The following is a 24,853-nucleotide window of genomic DNA, read 5'->3' on the forward strand; positions in this document are numbered from 1 at the left end:
GTAAACAAGGCGTGTGTCTTCATAGACATACACTTCCACCGACTAGCAAGTCCTTTGTCTGCCCGTTCCTGCAGGTCTGTCAACAGCTACAGGGCAACAGGAGGATTTGTTGTTCGTGTTCCTGAAGGGATTTTCAGTGGGAGGTGCTGCATGCTGGTGTTACCCTGTTATCACTCTGGGAACATAATCTTTTGGCAACTGAACTTGTAAATTCTGATTAACTAGCCTTTGCACATCCCCAAATCTGGTTTTCCTTTCCTTGAATCTCACTTTATAAACAATCCTGCTCCCAGATTAAGACGGCTTTATGTGTTTATGATAATTCAGGTCCAAAGCACACCCATGCCATGCCCTACCTATCTTCGCCTGTCCCTTCCACTAAGGGACGTCCAAAGGATAAAGCCTGGTTATAAAAGGCCACGTACAACCTGCTGGGCCGAGAGTGGACGCTTTGCTGCCAAACAGTAAGTCCCAGCAGGGAGCTTGGTAGGGCTGGGGAGCCCGGCTGCCAGGGGAGACCTAGTCCAGAAGGGGGATGCCACTGCGGGGGAAGAACCCTGAGTCTGGGGTCCCAGCACAGCGCTGTCCACTCCCTGTGGGTTGAGAGGCCTTGGCCTCAAGCTCCTCACCTGGAGGAAGGGCCCGTATGTGCTCAGGGCCCCCTGCCCTGTCCAGGGTTCCTGCCCTGCCAGCCTCATGCCTGTGCACATGGGTGTCTGTGCGTGTCTGTGTTTTCATCCACGTAGATGCTGCTCTCTTGGACCTTCAGCTTTCTCCTGCTGGCCACCGTCAGAGGTAAGAACACTGTCACCTCCCCTCGGGGAGAAAGTGACCAGGCCTGGGCTGGGCTTTGGGTGATGCAGCTCAAGGACGTAATAACCATTATTATTAATAGCATTATCATTATCTTGGGAGAAACAGCAACTTCTGCCATTCAGGGAGTATTGATTCTGTGGCAAACACAGAGCAACGTGCTTGAAACCGATGTTCTCGAGTAATCTCATGCTCAGGCCATGTCTCCTGCACAGGCTGTAGTGGCTGTAGGGACTGTCTGTAGGCAGCAGGTGGCTGGGCAGCGGAGGGTGGGGCGTTCTTTCAGGCCCCTCACATCCTCCATCCCTCCTCGTGGACAAATGCACGTCGCAGGCTAAAGCCACCTGGACGTGCCCCCTGAGCACTCCACGTCCCACCAGGCTAGCTAGATGACCCCACCCTCCTGCCCACCGCCCCCACTTTCACCCTTCCCACGGGTATGGGCTCTGCCTCTCCCACCTCCAATTTCTCCCTCTCCTCTGGCTTCTGTCCAAAGGAGATTCAGATACCCAAGTTCTATTTCTCCTAAAACAAAACTAGCCTCCCTTGACACCCAAGTCCCCTTCGCGCCCAGCCTGTTTACTTCCCATCTCTCCCCCGAATTCCTCACAGGACCTCTTGCCCTCTCTGCCTGGGCCGCCTCGCCTCCTCTCCTTACTGCCTGGCCTGGGCCCCACTAACCCCCTGAGGGGCATTCTCCTCGAGGGCAGATGTGTTCTCCTCCGTCCCTGCCAGGGCTTTCGTCTGCATCCTGGCCCCTCCATCTGTGTCTCCTGGCCAGCCCCAGCCCACTCTTGACCTTCCCTTCCCTCCTGGCCCGAGACCCGGCTTCTGACGGTCGAGGTGGGGTTCTGCTGCTACTCAGGCATTTCCCACCCTTTCATCTGCTTTGCTCCTCATCTGCCTCCTCCTGCCCCACAGGCAGGCACGCCCCCAAGGTCACTCCCAGGTGACTTCTCTCTTTGCCTGATTATAAGGAACACTTGTTAAACATGCTATTTTCCCACCCCAGACCCCTTGAATTGGAATCGCCGAGGGAGAGGCCTGGGAATGTGTATATTCAATACACACATGCACCCCAATGCCCAGGTGATTCTTGTCACCACCGAACTTTGGGGAACATTTGGCAAAGACAAAGACCAACATTGGCCTTAGCCAGACCTGGGCTCCATCCTGACAGCTGGTTTGTGTTGCTGACATGACACTGCTCCTTTTCAGAGCCTCACAAGTGCCATGTTTGTGCCTCTTCCTGCCCCAGGGAACGAAATCTGCTATGAACGTCTTGGCTGCTTTTCTAATGAAAAACCGTGGGCAGGGACCCTTCAGCGGCCTATAAATGTACTTCCCTGGGACCCCAAAGACATTGACACCCGCTTTCTTCTGTACACAAATGAAAATCAGAACAACTACCAAGTAAGCAAGGGCTTGGCAATGACTGGATGGTGGGTGAACAGGGGCCTCACACTGGAACCTTTACATGGAGGTCTAGGGCATAATTCACTGCCATGGAGCTTTCCAGATGGTAGCTCCCTCACCAATGTTAGACCTAGCACCATCTTAGCTCTTGCAATCATAAACCCTCATGAAATCTATGGATGTGCATGCAACCCAGAAACATACCCATTCACACACAATTATGCATAGACTTCAGGAGCTTTGCAAGAGTAAAAACCCTGTTCTAGGGCATGGGAAGGAGCCCTAGTGGCAGTGGTTAAGCACCCGGCTGCTAATTGAAAGATCAGTGGTTCGAATCTACCAGCCGCTCCGAGGGAGAAAGATGTGGCAGTTTGCTTCCATAAAGGTTACAGCCTTATAAACCCTATGGGGCAATTCTACTCTGTCCCATAGGATTGCTACGAGTCAGAATCAACTCGACATCTGCAGGCTTGGTGTTTTTATCAGGGTATGAAAGGAAGTATGAGCAGTTTTTACAGGGAAACCCAGCCCTGGTGTATCCCCATGAGGGTCTGTCCCCTTCCCGTGCCGCACAGTGGAAGGAGAGAAGCCCCTTGGAGAATGTAAATCCTTCCTAAGGAGCAAGAAGACAGGTGGTAGAGAGGGGCTACTGAACAAGAAAGAAACAAGGTAGAGACCCTCACAGCGCCTTCCCTTCCCAGAAGGCCTCCCAGGTGGAATCAGGACGGGGTTATCCCAGGTGGTTGGGAGTGACCAGGAGACAGTTTCAAAGCCTCCTAAGGAAGAACTTGCTAAGAATTTGATCAGCTCACAGCTCCCGTCGCTGACAAAGTTTAGAGAGTCAGGTGTCTGCAGATCTCTGAGGTCACCTGCTGGGAGAACCCAGGTGACCACTTTCCCACTCAGTGCCCTCAGCAGAGGATCTGCTTGGACGTGGTCATTGAGTTGTTTCTATTTTGTGATCCTGATCCTTCTGCCAGCATCTCGTCTATGTGGGGTGGTGGAAGGGGGCCATTTGGGAACAGGTCTGTTTTTAACTCTCATAGAGTTGAGACCACCCCTCACAGCTCCACTGGGCTGGCCCTGCCTTCATGACCAAGGCTTCTGATCAGAGGTTCTTCACCTTTGTTGTGCCAGGACCTCTTTGGCTATCTGGGGAAGCCTATGGATGTCAGCTTAGAATAATCTTTGTAAAGGCATAAAGCAGCATACACAGAGTTACAAAGGAAACCAATTATGTTGAAAAATAACTATCAAAATATTTTAAAAATAGAAATATGTAATAAAGGAATGTATGTGCCACTACATTTCCTCATTAAACAACAAGATTCAGGGACTGTCTAATAACTACTTTATCCTAGGACAGTAATGAGCATAAAGGATATTTTGAGATACTTGCAATGACTATGATACGACATGAAAATATCTGAGAATTCTAGTGGCGACAGAGTCACAGGTGCTGCTCATAGCACTGTAGTTTGTTACCTAATTTCATAATTAATGGAAATGCTAGATTTCAGATAGGGGTTATTGAAACTAAAAAGTCCATGAACTTGGACTTTCTGAGTTCTATCCATGAACCGCAGGTTAGAAACTCCTGTTCTAGGCTAGCCCAACTTCATAGGAGGCGACCTCAGTCTTACTGAAACTGGCTCTATGGGTCTATGGCTTGGAAAGTCCAATATTCAAATTCATCTTTTCTAATTAAACCAGCTGATCAGTGCTACAGATCCAGACACCATCGAGGCCTCAAACTTCAAACCAGACCGCAAGACGCGCTTCATCATCCATGGCTTCATAGATGAGGGGGAAGAGGGCTGGCTGCCAGATATGTGCAAGGTAAGGGTGGCCCACGCTCCTTATCTGGCCGTTCCTGGTGAGAACAGCACCCAGCACACAGATTCAAATGCTATAGCTCTAATGCCCCTAAGACAGGAAAGGAAAGCCTTCCTAAAGCCACCGACGAAAGCCTGGATTCTCAGAGGCATCCACTCCCAGGTCTCCCAACCCACCACTTTCTAGCCAACTACCTCCTCTGAGGTTGAAGAGACCAGAGTCCACTAGAAAGTCCCAGGGCTGGAGACTATAGCAAACTACCTGGCATTTGTCTCTGATGGTTTATATAAAACCCTTGGGTGACATAAAAATCAACTTCACTTGACCTGCTAAAGCACTGCTCTCCAACACAACTTTCGCAGAGCACAGAAATGTTCTATATCTGCACAGTCCACATCGTAGCCACATGCGGCCACTGAGCACTTGAAATGTGGCTAGTGGGACCAAGGAGCTAAACGTTAAATCTTGCTTATTTTTAGTTAACCTAATTTTAACTAATTTAAATAGCCACATGTAGTTAGTGGTTACCGTTCCGGGCGGTGCAGCTCTGAAGTGATTGTGAATAGTAGCGAGGAATAACTATTGGTACCAACCACTCGCTGTGCACTTCATGTGAGCCAGCTCTGTGTTCATCATTTTATATTCCATATTCCATTTAATCTAATCTTCCCAGCAACTCTGTAAGGATGGTGTAATTATTGTTCCTATTTAATAGATGAGAAAATTAAGGCACAAAGAAGCTCAATACTTGCCCAAGCTTGAATCCAGAGGTGGAATGCAAAACCAGGTCTCTGTTCACAAGAGACCACAATCCCGCAGGGAGGACCACAGACATTGCTCATAAAGGATTCCCTGGACGACACTGGGACAGACCCCTAAGTGGCCTCTGCCCTCAGACTCCTGGCCCCTCTCGGGGCTGGAGTGTTGACCCTTGGCCCCTGAATTCCAGAGATAGGCTGGAGGCGCTGGTGGAGAGGAAGAGGTTCACCATGATGCCCTGACCTCCAGCCACTTTTACCCCACCCCCCAAACAGTGTGCTGCCCAGGGCATCCCAAAATGAAGAAAGGGTGTGGAGTAGCCCTTTCTGGCATTTGCTCCCCCACCCCTCAGGGGGCCAGTATCTGTGCTTGAGCAGTAGCCCGTAGTCACACCACATAATATTAAAGATACATCGATTCACGAGACTTGTGGCCTGTCTCTGTCTGAATTTTATCTTCTTAAGCTTTGCCCTCAACACGTTGTATCTCCAACCAAAGTGTAGTTGGAAACAAAAGCAGCACCCTGCAGCTTCAACTGTCCAGTGGAGAGCTCAGCAAACTTTTCCCGTGAAGGACTAAGAAGTAAATTATTTTAGGGTTTGTGGGTCATATGGTCTCAACTCAACCCTGTTATAGTGCAAAAGCAGCCACAGACAATATGTAAACAAATGGGCATGGCTGTGTTCCAATAAAACGTTATTTACAAAAACAGACAGATTTGGCCCTTGGGCCATAGTTTGCCAACCACTGACCTAGCAAGTTGTCTTTGATGACCTGGCTGTGTCAATTACCATCTGTGAGACCTTAGACAAGTCACTTACCTATTCCAAGCCTCAGTTTTCACATCTGGTAAGTGGAAAGAAGTATACCCAGGTCAGAGGGTTGCAGTGAGTATTAGGTGATGGTGGGTATGAAGAATATTAAAGCTCTGACACAAGCTAGGTGCTTGATGAATGTGAATTCCTATCTCTGGGGTGTGTAGTCTAAGGCTGTTCATAAATTAGTTTCTCCCTCCTGAATGTCTTCCCCAGAAAATGTTTACAGTGGAGGAAGTGAACTGCATCTGTGTGGACTGGAAAAAAGGGTCCCGGACAACATATAGCCAAGCTGTCCAAAACGTCCGGGTCGTGGGAGCGGAGATAGCTTTCTTAATACAAGTGCTGTCGGTAAAACCCTGCCTGGGCCACATTCTGTGTGGGTAGGGGCAGAGGGAGGGGCAGGGAAGGACCACATTGTACCAGAGGCAGCATGGGGACCCTGTGGACAGGGGCTGGAAGCCGGGTAGCCCAGATTCTAACCAAAAAAGGCCTTTGCTGAGGAATCTTTCTCCCCCGTGGATTTTCCTGAAGGCCCCAGACCCTACTATTACCCAACTGTGGGAACCGAAGCAACCTATTTCACCTCTCCTGGCCTCAGTTCCACGTTCTGAAGTAAGGCCTTCCCTTCGGGCTGTTCTGGGGCTGAGAGAGCCCACTGGGCTACCCTGCAGTTCTCAGTCCAGGAGACGAATTTTCATTCTCAGGCAGTTCGCTAGGGAAAGCCTTTTGCATCCTTCTAGAAGGCTTTCCTGGAGAACCCAGGAGCCCCTCTGCCCACGCCCTAATACCCACGCTCTCCTGGATAGGCCCAACCCCTGCCAAGGATGAGGGAAGGGAGCCTGCTGTGGGGTGGCGAATGGGAGCAGGCGCTGAGCGGGCGTGCAGTTGACGTGGTGGCCGCTGGTCAGCACTCTTGCCCCGCGCACGAGCCCGCCCTGGGACTCACAAGACCACGGCGCCCTGGGGGTCGGGGTTCCTTTAGAACCTAGCTCCGGCACCCTCTACCCTGGCAGGGCAAGGCCCCCCTCCCAGACCAGGCCCGTCCTCACCCCGTCCTGTGGGACCTGCCCCTCCGCAGACCGAGGTGGGTCAAGGCCCCGAGAACGTGCACCTCATCGGCCACAGCCTGGGCTCGCACGTGGCGGGGGAGGCTGGCAAGAGGCTGAACGGAAGCGTGGCCAGGATCACAGGTAGGGGTCGCGGAGGCCCGGCCGGAGACCCAAAGCCCGAGGGGGAGGACCCCAAAACCCGGGGTGTGGGAAGGACCCAAAACCCGGAGGTGGGGGGAACCCAAAACCCAGAGGTGGGGGGCGCAAAACCCGGCTGCGGGCAGCGGAAGCCTGATCCGTGCACTTCCCAGGCGAAGGGCGCTCCTATTGGTCCTCTTGGAACTGATTTCAGGTGAGGCACATATCTTGTACGTACATTTTAATGGGTATTAAAAATCTATATAATTATAAATAAAAATACATTTATAAAGAAAAATATAACTAGAACACTGAACATATGACTTCAGAGCTCCTATTTCTAGTGTAAGGCATAGTGCAAGTCGTAAGTGAGCTGATGTGAACAAAAATTAATTCCTCAGTTTCACAGCTATTGACTGAGTGCCTCTTATGTGCCAGGCACAGGCAGAGAATGAAAGAGGGTAGGTGAGACCTGTCACTAGGAGGTGCCCAGTAAATACTGAATGAATGAATGAATCGCTAGGCAAAACTGTATGCCCACAACACATAGGCATAGACAACTATTTATTTTGTGCAGCTAAATCAGTATGCAACTTTGGCAAACAGTTTAATTCAACATTTAATGAGGGTCCCCTTTGCTCACGACCCTGTGCTAGGACTGGGTGAAGGATGAGGGGATGGTAATAATAGTGTGTGTGTAGAATTTCAGTGTGCAAAGTCCTCTCTCTTGCATCTTTTCACGTGGTTTTCACAAGAACCCTGTAGGGTAGGTTGTTGCCACTATTCTCCCTTTCCAGATGAGGAAACTGAAGCTCAGAGAGGACAGGTGTTTGACCTTGAGCAGAGCCATAGTGGGAATGTAGGTCACTGAGCCCTGTAAGCCTCACTCCTCCACGCTCTGCTTCTCTTTAAAGATGAAGTGGGCCCAGCCCCTGCTTCAGGGAATTCACGGCCTAGTCTGGAAGGCAGACATCTAAGTAGGCAAAGGAAATCAAAGCGAAGTAATTCTCCACGTGTGGATGGAATGGACTGAGAAAGGGGAAACTAAAATTTACATGTTAGGATGGAGGGGCTTTTACTGAGGAGGTGGCATTTGAGCTGGGTCTTGGAGGAGAAAGATTTTGATGAAGTGAGAATGTGGGAAAGGGCATAGCAGATTAGGGAACAGCATGAACAATGACACACAGGAATAGGCTGGGCAGGGCTCAGGGACTAGGGACTAGCTGGGTGGGACCAGGGAGCTTGCTGTCTCCAAGAGCAATGGCCAAATAGTAACGTGAGAAAAAAAAGAAAAGGGAAATGAGGCGGGCCAGGGGGCCACCCGGATCCTCCATGGATCCTCCATAGAGCCAGCCACTCAGGATGTCTGACTGTTCTTAGACAGGCAGTAGCCGCACTTCAGATCTTTCTGCCCAGTCTCTCTCTCCTGAGTAGACCAGGAGCTGCAGACCCACGCCTCAAACCATGGATGCTGGGGTCCAGGGCCCTTTGCCCAGGAATCATCATGCCCAGTTTGTGGATACAGAGTTCAGGTGCCAGCTTGTCTGTTCATCTCCTCCCTTTTAGGGCTGGATCCAGCAGAGCCATGCTTCCAAGACACACCCGAGGAGGTTCGGCTGGATCCATCCGACGCCGTGTTTGTGGATGTGATTCACACGGATGCTTCTCCCATAATTCCTAACCTAGGTGAGTTCCTGACTCTGCCTCCTGGTGGCTAGGGTTATAGCCCAGGTGTCCCCTTGCACCACACACACACACACACACATAATGCCGGAGTGACATTCAAAATGGTTAACACAGGAATAGTTTGGGCACCCACCCGTCAAAATGGGTGTCAGCAACAAATAACCAGGCAGTGCCAGTGGTATCAGCCTGCAGCGCCGGATAGGACAAGAAGCACTTTTCTAGCCTATCAAAGGCAGTCTGCAAACCCTTCATCCTTCCGCAATCTGCCAGTATCTAGAGTGGAAAATCTCTGTATTATTGATGCGTGACCTGTTCTTGCAAAACATAAAGCTGATGCGGGGGATTGTTTCTTCCTTCTTTTGTCAAAGCTTTGGTCACAGTTGGTTTTGCTGGTGATTAAATCTATCCCTTTTTTAATCCTTCTAAAATCAGTGTTCTCTTTTCAGTAGTTCCTCACCTGATCATTCATGAAACTTGCCAATAAAGGGCACGTTTTTAATGATGATGATAATATTACTTAGTGAGTGTTTACCCTGTGTTGTGCTGAATGAACATTCTCATACATCATCTCACTAACCCTTGTAACAACCCTGAAAAGTGGGTATAATTCTCACCATTTTATAGCCGAGAAAACTGCGGCTCAGTGAGGTTAAGTAGCTGCTCAGCATCACGAAGTCTTAAGTGGAACCAGGATTTGATAACAGCTTTATGTGCTCCAGAAGCCAGTGTACCTCGCTGTATGCTGTGGCTCTCAGTCTAATGATATCATGTTCTATGATCTCAATATAACACAGAAGTTAACATTTTAAAATGAAAACAGTAAGAAAAATCGCACCGGGTTGCACAGTTTGATACGATTCTCCTACTGCATACTGGTATCAATGTACATCAGTCTTGTCAGGGCCTCTCCAAGACAGACAGATACGTGGAAACACACAAACACATAAGCACATGCCTGCGTGCACTCACCCAGAGCCCACCTTCCCCTTGTCTCACTTCCTTTGCCCACTCCTCCCTCCTCATCTTTCTAAGTGCCCATCTTCTGGAACGTTCAGCAGAGGGGGCAGTAGTAACTGTGCTAAAAGGGGAATAGCTCAGAAGGCTCTCACTCTGGTTGCTCTGCAGCCTGGACCTAACTTTGGGACCGCTTACCTCCCTGCTCACCTCTGCTTCCAATGTTTCAGGTTTTGGAATGAGCCAAAAGGTGGGCCATTTGGATTTCTTTCCAAACGGAGGAGAGGAAATGCCGGGATGTGATAAAAATAGCGTGTCAACCATCGTGGATATCGGTGGAATATGGGAAGGTATGTAAGTTAAAGGAGTAAGACAGCAGCTGCTCTGTCCAGGGAGAAAGCAGAGGGTATGGCTGGGCCTTCATGATACTGAACTGTCACCATTTATTGAGCGCTTATTCTGTGCCCTAGTGGCACAATGGTTAAGAGCTTGGCTGCTGTCCAAAAGGTTGGTAGTTTGAATCCACCAGCTGCTCCTTAGAAACCCTATGGGGCAGTTCTACTCAGTCCTATAGGGTTGCTGTGAGTCGGAATCCACTCGACAGCAATAGGTTTGGTTTGGTTTTATTCTGTGCCAGCCATTTTCACAAGGTCATGAGGTAGTTACTCAGAGTAGCCCTATTTTACAGATGAGGAAACTGGGGCTCAGAAAAGTTATATAACTTACCAAAGGCCACCCTATATTCAAGTCCGATTTCTGGCTGCAAAGCCCCGCCTCATCCTCCAGCCTGTGCCGTCACCCCTCGTTTGACAGTGTGCCAGTCCATGCACAGGGGCTGGACTGGCATGTAGGCAAATCCTGGCTCTGGCTTCGGCCATTAGTCTTCCTTTAGTGGCTGCTCCTTAAAAAACCATAGGGCATAAGCAGAGATTTGAAGGGCTTTGAGTTTCTTGCCATTTGCTGTTGTCAGGTCTTTGAGATGCAAAGAGAATGAGTTAGTGAGAAGACAAAGGTGGTAGGGGCTCTCTGGGTTTGGGGAACAGGTGCTTGGAGTGGGGCAGCTGGGGCCTGGGGACCCATGGTGGCTCCTAGGAGCTTTGTGTGTGTTTCTATTTATCTGAGAGAACAGACTCAGCACCCCTAATATTGTTGTTAGCTGCCATTGGTTCAGCCCCTGACTCGTGGTGACCACACACCCAATGGAATGAAACATTGTCCAGTCCTGTGCCATCCCCATGATTGGTTTCGGATTGAACCATTGTGATCTATAGGGTTTTCACCAGCAGATTTTTGGAAGAAGATTGCCAGGCCTTTCTTCCTAGTCTGTGTTAGTCTGAAAGCTCTGAGGAAACCTGTTCAGCATCATAGCAACGTGCAAGCCTCCACTGCCAGGTGGTCATGAGGTGCATTGACCAAGAATCGAACCCGGGTCTCCCACATGGAAGGCAAGAATTCTACCACTGAACCACCACTGCCCCTGTTGTTGTTGCTGTGTGCCGTCAGGTCAATTCTGACTCACAGAGACCCTATAGGACAGAGTAGACCTGCTCCATAGGGTTTCCAAGCCTGTAATCTTTAGGTAAGCAGATGCCACATCTTTTTTCTGTGGATCTGCTAGTGGATTCAAACCGCCCACCTTTTGGTTAGCAGCTGAGCACTTAACCACTGCACCACCAAGGCTCCTCCACTGCCCCGATACACCTAATATTAGGTGGCATCAAAGCACCATCACATTAGCGGCCCCTTGGCTGACCTTCAGCTCTTCCTGTTACCCCTCCCCTGAGACTAGGCTTTCCCACTCTCCTCCCTGAAAGTGGATGCTTTGGGCCTATAACCGTTTTATTTCAGTCTTTATTCTTCTGAGCCTGGAGTTCCCCAAGGCCCAGGACTGTGGCGTGGGCATCCCAGACACCCCAGCACCCCACTCAGTGCCCAGTAAGATCTGTTAAATTGAGTCAAATGACCTTGGGGGGTATTTTAATATTCCTTCTGCTTAAAGAGCAGAGTCGATAAAGCAACGGCCGCAAGCACAGACAAATAATGAGTCTTTGACCCCTTCCAAGCTCCGCACCAGGTAACTCCAGGCACGATGTGGCCGTTCTGAGCTCCTTGAAAGAACCCTAGAGTTACAATAATAGCTGCCCCCTCCCAGAAAGGGCGAGCAGGCACACATAATAGAAACGAGCCCGGGTTTAATTAAAGAGGCAATTTAGAGGGAACAAGCCCATGAACTCTGGAGTGTGTTCCTATTGTGTCGAGCTCCGAGCCATCAGGCACTGGGCATTGAGGAACAATTAAATCCACTTTCTCCTCTATTATGGAATCCCTGGGCAGCAATTTGGGATGAAGGAAACAATTACGTTTGAAACAGGTTCTGTTGTCTGGTAAGGAGCACCAGCGTGGGGCGTGCAGATTTTGGCTTCGGCTGGAAGGCGCCGGGCTGTGGGGCCTGGTGGGGCTGGACACTGTGGAGAGCTAATCCACTTGGCACAAAGGGGAAGGATCCTTTCTCAGGGGCGGTGAACAAAGCCCACCAGACCCCTCAGGAGTGGTCTTCAGGTATGTGCACAGTCACCAAGGGCCACGCCGTTAGATGTTATCTACCAAGTAGCCGGAGAAATGGAAAACAGTTTTCCAAACAAGCCGACTTTGGTCTAAAGAAAAATGTGGTAAATACAATGGAAGAGTAGCCAGCAGCCACGGTGACTCTGCTCTCCACAGCTCTTACCTTGTGCCCAGAACAGCAAAGAGGAGGAATTTCTCAGCCCGAGTCCATAGGCACAGAAAAGGTGGTTCATGTGAAGGGCCTACTCAGTGTGGTCCAGAGTTCTCAAACTGCAGCCCATGGACAGGATGCAGCTCATGGCAGTATTTGGTTGGCCTTCATAGTGACTATTTTAAAAAATAGGAATGCATTACCAACCTTTAAGGAGGGAAAGATTTTCATACAAAAGTCAAGATTCTGGATTCTCATGAAAAAATCAGAAGATCAAGGAAATCTGGGTCTGTCTTTTAACATGGCAACAGCTGGCTGAGCTGGGTAGCATCCCCTTTAAAAGCTAACACACACCCTCTCTCATCCCTCTTTCCCCCAGCAATCTCCTCATTCATTTCTGTTACCTCCCTGGCCCCTGGAGGGCTGGATAGATGTACCTACTAAAACTTACCACTCTTCAACCAGGCAGCCAGCCCTGAGTAGCTCTCCTCAGCAAAGGGACACGATGGTGGGAAGACTAAATACCATTAGTAAACAAGTTCCCAAAGCTCCTGCTTGCCTCTAAGTATGTCAGAGTCAATGATAGAAGTTTTTAATGGTGACCAAGGCACTCAGGAATGCTGACACCATCTGTGATTCCTCGCTTGGTCAGAATGGTTCACGTCCCTAAGTGAAGTGCCTCTTGCGAGCTCCTGTGGTCTTTGCTTTCCCAGGAACCCGGGACTTTGTTGCTTGCAATCACCTCAGAAGCTACAAGTATTACTCGAGCAGCATCATCAACCCTGATGGCTTCCTGGGCTACCCATGTACCTCCTACAATGAGTTTCAGGAGGTAAGTCTCCCTGGGATCCTGGGAAGATGTTGTTGGTGTCCCTGTTGGTGATGTTTTTGTCTCTGTGGCTTAGAACAAAGCAAAGAGATACAAGTTGGCAACTTATGAGGGAGGGTGTGGACTTGATGAGCCTCATGAAGCCGTCCTCAGGGCACAGGGTGGGCAGAGAGGAGATGGCACAGACCCACCTCTGCTGGACCTTCCCCCAGCACCCCAGCTTCGAATTTTGGAAAATTTCAAATCTACACGTAAGTTGAAAGAAGCATACAATGCATACCTGTACAACCATCACCTATTGTTAGCATTTTTGCCATGTTTGCTTGGATTTGTTCTCTCTCTCTTTCTTTTTCTCTCTCTCTTTCAAGATCAACAGCCCAAAGCTAATTCCTATGAGGTGGAGGTCAGACATGCCCCCTCTCTCCACCATCTTTACCTACCAGTTCTGACACCAACCGTCCCTCCCATGACACTCTCTACTTCTGTGCTGGGTTCGATAATTCATTGCAGTGGCTACACAGAACTTATAGACCAAACGCATGATTATGGGGTTTATCAGGGAAGTAACACATTACAATTCAGGTTCAGGAACACTCAGAATACAGTTCTTCCATCAGGACAGCCTCTTCCCAGCGGTGCCACGGGCATGCCTCTCTCTGGCCCCTCAGCCTCTGCCCTGTTCAAGCAAGTGTTACAAAGCCCTTTTAGCTCTGCCACTAAGTGCCCAGAGACACCCCACTCCACCAGTAAGCCTCGGCCCAAATGCACTCGGCTTTCTCACTCCATGGGCCAGGAGGCCCACTGTGCCGTCTCCTGCCGGTCTCTCCTGTGCCGTTTCTCTGCCACTGCTTCTTGCTGTCTTCAGTGTTACAGCTCTCTCTGTATGTCTCCTGGTTCCAGGAACTTCTCATCACAGGGATCTCGGGTCCAAAGCACACACTCCACTCTTGGCTTTCCTTCCTTGGTGGTGGTGGGATCCTCTCTTTCCTGCCTCTGGGATGGCTCGTTTCAAGCCCAGCAGGATCAAAAACTGACCAGTCCCCTTGGTGGGCCACAACTACCCTATTTGCACAGTTCCGGTAAGTGTATATATACATATATATATATAATATATTTATAGAGAGAGGAGACCTGGTAAGACCAGTGGTTAAAGCTCTTGGCTGCTAACCAAAAGATCAGCAGTTGCAACCCCCCAGCCACTCTATGGGAGAAAGATGTGGCAGTCTGCTTCTGTAAAGATTTGCAGCCTTAGAAACCCTATGGGGCAGTTCTACCTTGTCCTATAGGGTCACTATGAGTCAGAATCAACTCGGCAGCAATGGGTTTGGTTTTGGGTGTATATATATATGTAAACCAATACATGTTGTTTGCCATTGAGCACAGAGTAGAACTCGCGAGGCCTTTTCTCCCATGGAGTGGCAGGTAGGTTTGAACCTCCAACCTTTTGGATAGCCGCCGAATGCTTAAACATCGTGCCACCAGGGCACCTCATTTACATATATATTTACATATTTCTGTGTGTGTGTGTGTACGTGTGTACATATATATATGTGTGTATATATAGTGCAGCCCTGGTGGTGCTGGTTTAGAGCATGTACAGCCTCCTGGAGAACATTGCCCCAACTCTGAAAAGCATTACCACCTAGCTCGTGCCGTAATTGTGTCTTTAGGAGGCCATTCCGTTGTTCTAGCAAGCCAGCTGCTTCAGAGTGATGGGGAAATATAGTAAGACCAGTGGTTAGGCACACCGTGGCTAACCAAAAGGTTGGCAGTTCGAACCCATCAGGTGCTCGGTGAGAGAAAGATGTAGCAGTCTATTTCCACAAAGATTTTCAGCCTTGAAAACGCTATGGGGCAATTCTACTCTGTCCTACAGGGTTGCTTTGAGTCAGAATGGACTTAATGGCAGTAGGTTTGGTTTTTTTGGCTTGATATATGTATATATCTGTACACATAAATGTATTCTCTCTATAGTATGTATAAATATACGGACCCCTGGTGGAGCTGTGGTTAAGAGCTGCAGCGAGCTACGGCTACTTACCAAAAGATTGGTTTTGATTTTGGATTTATATATATGTATATGTATGATCTGTATATATATGTGGAATATATATATAGTATACATACGTCTTTTCCCAAAATTATGTGAAAGTAAATTGAAGACATTATGACACTTTACTCATAAATACTTCAGCATTCATTTCCTAAGAACATTGTTCTCCAACAGAACCACATTCAAGAAATTTAACATTTGATACACTAATATTTTCTAACATGTAATCCATATTCAAATTGCTCCAGTTTTCCAAGTAATGTCCTCTGGAGCTGTCTGCTTATCTTCCTTCCTTTTTTCTTTCCTTCCTTCCTTTCTCTGTCTTTCTTTTCCTTACATTGCATTTACTGTCTTATCTCTTTAGTCTCCTTTAACCTAGAACAGTTCGCTTCATTTTTCTTGTTCATTTATGACACCGATAGTTGTGAGGATTTCAGACCAGTTGTTTTGCAGAATATCGCACTATCTGAATTAGTTTGATCACTTCTTTGTGATTGGATGGGTGGTGTTGTGCCCTGCCCACTGCATCCCAACGAGAGGCATGTAAAGGCAGTTTGTCCCATTATTTGGTGACATTAAGTTTGAGTACTTGGTTAAGTGATCAGGGACTGGGGTGAGGCAGATGGTGTCTGCCAAATTTCTCCATTATGAAGATATTTTTCCCCTAACTAATCTGTGGGGTGATATTGTTTCCCAGCCACTTTTTACCCAGTAAAAGGTTTGAGTTTCTATTGATGATCCGTATCTGAATTAGTTATTACATTTGGGGTTTGCAAACATTTGATATTTAAAATTTTTTTTCTCAAAGGTAAAAATTAAAGTATGTTTAGATTCACATTTTTTCCTTTCAAACTACACCTTCTCTTCACTTACCATCTCGGTATCCAACATTTCGCATTTATGACAATAGTAAACAATCTACTATCCAATTGTTTAGCACGTTAACATGACCAGTGGGACGTATACCACCCACCGACATTTCCACCTCTCAGGGTTATGGACCTGTGTAACTGTTTGAAATGGAAGAAATGGACACTCCATTTTTGCATAACACCAATGTCACGGGATGACCTGGTCTTTGGAACCTAAGCATGTCAGTAAGTGAGGAGAGAGTATAATGCATGTTGACCTTTACACTCTTGGGTTGAACCCTAAGGTCAACAGGACTTTGTATCTGTCCCCAAGATCTGTTGCATATTCAGTGAGTAGCATGAGCTATGCTAGTTGTATTGGGGTCATGGGTACATGGCCTCCAGCACTTGTCTTATGCTCTACAAATTACCAAAGAGCTTTGCCCTCAGTGCAGGGTGGGCATGGTGGTGAGGGGAAAGAACAGAGGACAAGTGGCACTGTGGCATAAGTTGCTGGCCTTATCTAAAGGGAGGAAACTGCCTCCTCCAGGCTCAAATAATGAACTGCCATTAGGGGGCCATCAAAAGGGGATCAACTGGTCTGGACAAATATTTCACATTGTAATAAAAATGATCACAGATCTTATCTTCCTCTCCTCTTCTGAAGTAACTTGCTTTTTGTCCCATTTACTTCTCCCTAGAGATTTTCTTTTGCATTTCCCTTACATATTTTAATTTTACTGCTTCCTGGGAATGATTCGTCTCCCCAACTACACTCTTAAGTTTTCAGGGTACTTCTGTGGGTACCTTTCAGGGCCTAGCAAAGTTCTATCTACCATACTGAGCATGGACAGATGAATTGAGGAGAGGATGGATGGATGGAAGGATGGAAGAATGTATGGGTAAATGAGAGGATGGATGGAGGATGAATGGGCACCTGGATGGTTAAATGGGTAGATGAGAGAATGAGTGGGTGAATGGATGAGTGGATACACAGATGGAAAGATGAATGGGAAGATAAGTTGGTCGAATGAGTGAGTGATTGAGTCAAAGATGTATCACTAACAGACAAATTATGTTTTTTTTTTCACTAGAGTGAGTGTTTTCCTTGTCCAAGTGAAGGATGCCCCAAAATGGGACACTATGCTGACCAGTTTAAGGGGAAAAGCAGTGCTGTGGGACAGACCTTTTTCCTGAACACAGGAGACAGTGGTAACTTTACCCGTAAGTTTCCATTTACCCATTTAAAAATTGTTGGAAATAATTTTAGAAGGTATACCAGCCTTATTAGTAAGAGATTGTGCTGAATGATAATATTTACTGCCCTCTGAGTCCCTCACTCCCTCCTAGAATCTGGATTCCTGGGCCCCCAACTTCATTAAAGGAAACCATCAGTCACATTTCCCCTTTCCTCTCATCCATGGGGATTTAGAGCTTGGGATAAGAATGTTTCCATGTATCTATATGTTCATATAGATACACACACACACAGACACACACACATATATATATATATATATAAATGCTCAGAGAATGATCTAGAGCCTGATTTCTCAGCCTCAGCACTATTGACATTTTGGGCCAGATAATTTGTTGTTGTAGGGAACTGTCCTGTACATTATAGAATGTTTAGCAGCATCCATGGCCTCTTTTTACACACTACAGGCAAGTAGTATACCCCAACACACCCCACCCCAGCTGTGACAACCAAAAAGGTCTCCAGACATTGCTGAATGTCCTCTGCAGGGCAAACTCATCCCCAGTTGAGAATCAGAGGTCTAGATTAAGGATAGAAGTCAAACTGGGTACCTCAGGGAAGAACCTGGGATGGGGGTGGGCAGATGGGGTGCTGATTAAGGGACATTTTTTAGCTTGGTGTTGTTTGGCTTTTGAGACTAGGTCTATTACATGTGAAAATAGCAAAAAACTGAAATGAGAGAGAAAGAGCAGTTAGGTGATTTTTCCAAATGGTGGAGCCACAAACACCTTCCCTCCCTGTGGCCTTTTCGTGTACTGATGTGTATCAAGGGTACACATGTCCAGCCACCCATTCACCTACCAGGGCATGTACCTTGCTGTATTGGTAAGGGATTATACTGAACTATACTGTTCACTGGAAACTCTGGTGGTGTAATGGTTTAGAGCCACGGCTGCTAACCAAAAGGTTGGCAGTTCAAATCCACTAGGCGCTCCTTGGAAACCCTATGGGGCCGTTCTACTCTGTTCTTTAGGGTCCCTAGAGGGTCACTAAGAGTCAGAATCAACAAGAAAGCAATAGGTTTCTTTTTTTTACTGTTTTACTGTTTACTGCCCTCTGAGTCCCCCACTCCCAGCTAGAATTGGATTCCTGGGCCCCCAGCTTCATTAAAGGAAACCATTAGTCACATTTCACCTTTCTTCTCACCCATGGGAGATTCAGAGCTTGGGATAAGAATGCCTCCATGGGGTCCTTGTTTAACAAGATGAGTTAGTTAATTGAACTGTTGTATTTCTTTGGACAGGTTGGCGATACAGGGTATCGGTCACACTTGCCGGGGGAAGAAAATTGAATGGGTACATCAGGGTTGCTTTGTATGGAAGTAATGGAAACTCAAAGCAATATCAGATTTTCAAGTAAGTCGAATATTAAAGTGAAATGAGCATACTTTCCATAGTAGATTATTCACTCTCAAAAAAAAAAAAAAAAAGAGGAGGGGGTGCGTATAAACTAGCTTATAATCCAGGCATCTGTGAAACAGAACTATTGAATCCCGGAGTATCAGAGCTGGAAGGAACCTTAGTTCAGTCACCCCATTTTACATATGAGACGGTTGAGGCCCAGAGGGCAGGAACACATTATATAAAAGGAACCATGTGCCAACTCCTTTTGGAATGTCAATCACTGCTTCCTGACTTAAGTTTTAGGAATATCAAATTCTCCCCAGGTGAGGCACGTTCACCACCCCTCACTCCAACACATACTCCATCCCCCTACACACTCTCGCTCCATGAAGCATAGGGCCCCGTTCTTGTTGCTGTGGGAGGCTCAGCACCGGGCATATCGTGGGCACACGAGGCGCTTGGTAAATGTGCACTGAATGAATGGATAACCTACGCTATAAAATTAGATTCTATTTTTTCACTTTACATAATAATTTTCATGTTGAGTTGAAACTATTTGACAACTTCCTGTGATACATATGAAAACCAGTTGCTGTGGAGTTGACTCTGACTCATGGTGACCCCGTGTGTGTCAGAGTAGAACTGTGTTCCCCAGGGTTTTCAATGGCTGAGTTTTCAGAAGTAGATTGCCGGGCCTTTCTTCTGAGGTGCCTCTGGGAAGACTCAAGCCTCCAGCCTCTTGATTAGCAGCCAAGCCCGTGAACAGTTTGCACCACCCAGGAACTCTGTGCTACATATGAGATGCTAACAAGTAGCCTCAGCTGAACCACACACACTTTAAACATGAGACACCACATAAATTAGCCGTATAGTGAACTTATAGAGTTAATGATGTTGTTGTTGTTGTGTGCCGTTGAGTCAATTCCCACGCATAGCGACCCTATAGGTCAGAGTAGAACTGCCCAATAGGGTTTCCAAGGAGAGGCCGGTAGATTCAAACTGCCGACCTTTTGGTTAGCAACCAAGCTCTTAACCATTGAGCCACTGGTGCTTCTGGAGTTAATATGCCACCCTAAAATACTTGACTCCCCTCTAGAGACAAACTAAGACAGTGTAAATCTAAAGTTCAGTTTTAAAGACGTGGTCTGCACAAATACATTTCTGTTTGGGCTGCCCCTGAATGTGTATCTAGTCATTGGAGGCATTCACAGAAAACCAACAACAGCAGCTACTGTTTGGAGAAACGATACATTGTTATCACCCCATGTATCCATACATACAGCTAATATAACATTTTATGTCTGTATTTTCAGAGGATCCCTTCGACCAGATGCAAGTCATACGCTTGACATTGATGTGGACCTCAATGTTGGAGAAATCCAGAAGGTTAAGTTCCTCTGGTACAACAACGTGATAGATCTCTTCTGGCCCACTCTGGGGGCTTCCCAAATCACGGTGCAAAGTGGTGAAGATGGGACTGAGTGCGTATCTTTTACTCCGTCTAAATCTGATTATTTATATTTGTTTATTTGCACACGCATCCATCCATCCAATCTGTCTTGGTTATCTAGTGCTGCTATAACAGAAATGCCACAAGTGGATGGCTTTAACAAAGAGAAATTTATTCTCACAGTCAAGTAGGCTAGAAGTCCAAATTCAGGGCATCAGCTCCAGGGGAAGGGTTTCTCTCTGTGTTAGCTCTGGGGGAAGATCCTTGTCATCAATCTTCCCTTGGTCTAGGAGCTTCTCTGCACAGGAATCCTGGGTCCAAAGGATGCACTCTGCTCCCGGCGCTGCTTTCTTGTTGTATGAGATCTCCATGTCTCTCTGCTCACTTCTGTCTTTTACATCTCAAAAAAGATTGGTTTAAGACACAATCTAATCTTGACGATTGAGTCTCATCAACACAACTGCCAATAATCCCATCTTATTAACATCATAGAGATAGGATTTACAGCACATCACGTCAGATGACAAAATGGTGGACAATTACACAATACTGGGAATCATGGCCTAGTCAGGTTGACACATATCTTTTGGGGACAGAATTCAATCCATGACACAGTCACCCACTGTCTTAGTCATCTAGTGCTGCTGCAACAGAAATACCACAAGTGGATGGCTTTAACAAAGAGAAATTTATTTCCTGCAGTAAAGCAGGCTAAAAGTCCAAATTCAGGGCAGCAGCTCCAGGGGAAGGCTTTCTCTCTCTGTCAGCCTTCTTCTCATCAGTGGTCCCCCAGACTAGGAGCTTCTCCACACAGGGACCCCAGGTCCGAAGGATGCACTCTGCTCCTGGCACTGCTTTCTTGGTGGTATGAGGTCCCCATGTCTCTCTGCTCACTTCTTTCTTTTGTCTCAAGAGATTGCCTCAGGACACAATCCAATCTTGTAGATTGAGTCCTGCTTTACCAGCACAACTGCCACTCATCCTCCCTCATTAACATCATAGAGGCAGGATTTACAACATATAGGAAAATCACACAATACCAGGAATCATGCCCAGCCAAACTGATACACACATTTCTGGGGGGACATAATCCAATCCGTAACACCCACTTACACATCTGTGTATCCATCTACCTGTCCATCCATCCCTTTTTGCCCATCCACTTAGCCACTAACCCATCCACTATCCTTCCAGATTCTATCTCTTCCTCCTTCTGGCCATCCAGCCATCCATTCACTCTCCCATCCATCCATTTATCTACTCAACTATTCATCTCAACTCTTCCTGTATCCATCTGCTTTACTTTGAAAAATCGAACGTAATTTCCCAGAGGCCCTATTTAACTTGGCAGGGACAAAGCATACAGTCAAGAAACATGCAAATATGAGACTATTTTATTTTATCTTAAGCAACAGATAAAGCACCTAGGCAGTGCTTAGAGGAAATCTCTACATTAATTTCAGTGGGTGTGCACTTATTCTTGTAAACTGGTTTGTTTGGAGACCATAACATGAGAGATGATATGAGAGGGATATGGAAATCTATTTCACGGTGGACAAACTCTCCTCATTCTGAGGGAATAGAGTCTTACTTGGTAGGCAAAGGGCGGGAACATAACTGCTTTTAAAATACAGAAAGATAGAAAGGGCATCTTAAAAGAGGATAATAAGAAAAGGTTAGGGTTTGAAGGATATTTAGATGTCACCTCTCAACTGCTCTCATTTTAAGATGAGGAAATTGCAATTCAGAGAGTCCAGAAACTTGTCCAAGGTCACACAGGGAAACTAGTGGAAAGAATATTGGACTTCACAATGTGTTCTGAAACACACAACAGATCTTGCTCAGCCAGGACTTAACTTTGCTGGCTATTATCTGATAATAACCTTGATTCTTGGGCATGTTGTTCGATCAGGTGTGGCTGTGGCTGTGCCATTATTTTACATACTCCAGAGCAGAACACAAACGTGAGACACAACAAGGACTCAGACCCAGGTCTTCGGATGCCCAGTTGTGCTCCTTTCTCTGTATCGTCCAGCTCACGCAGCCAGATGAGGAGCTGAGAGGTCCATAAGGCCTGGCTGTGGAGTGCATTGTGGAAAAGTCGAGATTTCACTTATTTAGGTGGGGTGGAGAGGCAAGTTATTCTTTTCAAGTACAGTATGGACCACACACTATATAGCCCAAACACCCAAGTACATACTCCATACCAGGTTTCCCACATGGGGAACTACATTCTGAAGCTGAGCCCTGAGGGAGGCTGGCTGGCTTGGCCACGCTCTCCCTCTTTAGCCAAAGACACCAACAAGGAAGCAGAGGGCCGAAGCATCTGAATTTCATGGCTTGATGGGTGCCTCAACTTGACCAGGCTCCCACCGCCTCAGGAGCAAAAACCTTCCATGATCTTTTTTTTTTAAAAAAACAACTTTATTGTTTTATTGAGATATATTTCACATACTATGCAGTTCACCCGTTTAATGTGTACAATGCAATGGTACACATTAGTGTTTGGTATAGTCAAAGTTATATAACCACCACCACAATCGATTTTAGAACATTTTTATCACCCCATAAAGAAGCCGTGTACCCATTAGCCAGCACCCCAAGCCCGCTACCCCAGCCCTAGGCAACCACTAATCTACTTTCTGCCTCTACAGATTTTTCTATTCTGTACATTTCATAGAAATAGAATCATACAATATTTGTCCTTTTGTGTCTGACTTCTTCCACTTAGCAAAGTTTTCAAGGTTTTATCCAGGCTGTAGCATGTAGCAGGACTTCATGCCTTCTTATTGCTGAATAATAGTCCATTGTCTGAATATGCCACATTTGATGTATCCATTCATTATTTAATAGACATTTGAGTTGTTTCTAATTTTTGGCTGTTATGAATAATGCCAATATGAATATTTATGTCCATGTTTTTTGTGTGGACATATGTTCTCCTTTCTCTTGGATTCTATCTAGGAGTAGAATTGCTGGGTCACATGATAACTCTGTGTTTAACCTTTAGAGGAACCACCAGACTGTTTTCCAGCATGGCTGCCCCATTTTACACTCCCACAAGCAGTGTATCTTCATGGTCTTCACTCAACAGGGAAAGTCCCCCTAGGCAGCCGGGAACTCATTTCCAGGCCTGAAGCTTCAAGCCCGCCAGAGACACCCTTGGTTTTATAAAGCATTGACATGGCTGATTCGCTTTCAGTTTGTGAAGAGCCCTCAAGGAGGGGAGGATTTTCCTTGAGTAGGTTTATTTAGTGACAATCACTGCTTGGGGTAACAAAGATCTTCAGTCAGAGCAATCTGAATTCCAGGGGTTGGCTAAATGCTGTTTCCTTATCTGAGATCACGTTTCCACAAGTAAAAGGACCTCAGGCTGAAAATGTTTTCCTCCACAGGTACACATTTTGTGGCAGCGATACTGTGCGAGAAGATGTTTTGCAATCTCTTTACCCTTGTTAAAAAGGTGACGGTGCTCTTTTATCTTTGCTGTAATAAATGTTATAATGCATTCAGTTTGATGTTGTTGTGTTTGTATGACATTGATGTATGATTCTTCTCCATGTTCTCGTGTCACATTTCAGAAATGGTTATTGGGACTGGAGCCAAATTGGCCACCGGTATTGCCTAAAAGTTCTCACCTACCCACTTCTGCCACCACTAGGGACTTTAAGAGAAAATCCTCATGTCCAGGCCACACTCTAGATCATCAGAATTTCTAGGGTGGAGGCCGGCGTCAGTATTTTTTCAAGCTTCCCAGGGGATGTACAGCCAACGTTGAGAACTACCGTGAATGTTTCCATTTATGCCTTCAGGATGAACTTTCTAGACTTCACTCTTACTAATTCTCATGGTATAATATCAGGTTAAACACTCAGGCTCTGGAGTCAGGCAGAGCCAGGCTTGACTCCCAGCTTCCTCTCTTTCCACCTGTGCCACCTGAGATGGTTACTTAACTTCTCCAATGGCTACACTTACCTTACGCTACTGCACAGGACAATTGTATGGATTCAATAAGATAAGGCACGCAGAGCACTTAATACAGTGCCTGGCACACAATAAATTGTCAACAAATGAAGGAGGAAGGGCTGGCAGACATCAGTTGTTCTTTAAAAGTAACAGAGAAACCAAAGACAAAGACAAGCCATCACCTCAGAGAAGGTATTTGAAATGGACACAGCAGACAAAGGATTAGTATTCACAATATATAAAGAAAAGGTCGACCCAAGAGAAAAATGGACAAACAACATAGCAGGTGATGAGGAAACCTGAATAATAGATTATGAGATTCAACCTCACTAGTAATCAGGGAAATATAAATTAATAGAACATAACAATCACACCCATCAGATTATTCAAACTATAACTTCAGCAATTAAAAAGAATGAACTAAGATCCGTATGTATCAACGTAACTAGATCCTCCAAATGCCCTGATGAATGTCCTTGCTTTTCTTAAGCAAGTGTCAGGAAGTTGCCATTTAGATACAGAAATTATCATTTATGTACATTTTGATTGACAAAATACTACTGCTTACTGCATATGTGGTACAAAATATCAAAACATAGCCTAGAAGGGCATTTAGAACACTTCTTTATCAATACGGTCGTATTTATTTTTCATACTAAAGGATTTGAAGCAAATATAATAAAAGTTTCATCTTTGTTAATTCCAGGTGGTGGTTACAGTGGTATTTGTCTATGTTACTTTTTGTTGTTGTTGTTTTAACTTTTTAGCCAAATTTAAGAGAAAAAAGGGCAAAAGAGAGAGACAGAAAGGGACTAGAGGGGTTGCACAGTTGCACAGATGGATGAAGTTTGTATTTTGTTCAGGACCTGTGGCTGCTGGGAGCAACCACAGATAAAAGGTAACTGAGTGGGTTTCTAT

General features: G+C 46.5%; 1 protein-coding gene across 1 annotated transcript; it reads left to right on the plus strand.

Annotated features, from left to right (window-relative positions):
• The first annotated feature begins 746 nt into the window (after nucleotides 1–746).
• On the plus strand, nucleotides 747–23,428 carry LOC101350044 (pancreatic lipase-related protein 2). The gene is made up of 12 exons (XM_004374873.1): nucleotides 747–795; nucleotides 2,072–2,226; nucleotides 3,943–4,068; nucleotides 5,856–5,990; nucleotides 6,721–6,832; nucleotides 8,396–8,515; nucleotides 9,700–9,819; nucleotides 12,899–13,017; nucleotides 17,013–17,142; nucleotides 18,420–18,531; nucleotides 19,833–20,000; nucleotides 23,365–23,428. Exons 1-12 carry the CDS (start codon nucleotides 747–749, stop codon nucleotides 23,426–23,428), a joined length of 1,410 nt encoding a protein of 469 aa, XP_004374930.1.
• The last annotated feature ends 1,425 nt before the right edge of the window (nucleotides 23,429–24,853 follow it).

Source organism: Trichechus manatus, unplaced genomic scaffold (genome assembly GCF_000243295.1).
Source record: "Trichechus manatus latirostris isolate Lorelei unplaced genomic scaffold, TriManLat1.0 scaffold00031, whole genome shotgun sequence".
Lineage (NCBI taxonomy): Eukaryota > Metazoa > Chordata > Mammalia > Sirenia > Trichechidae > Trichechus > Trichechus manatus.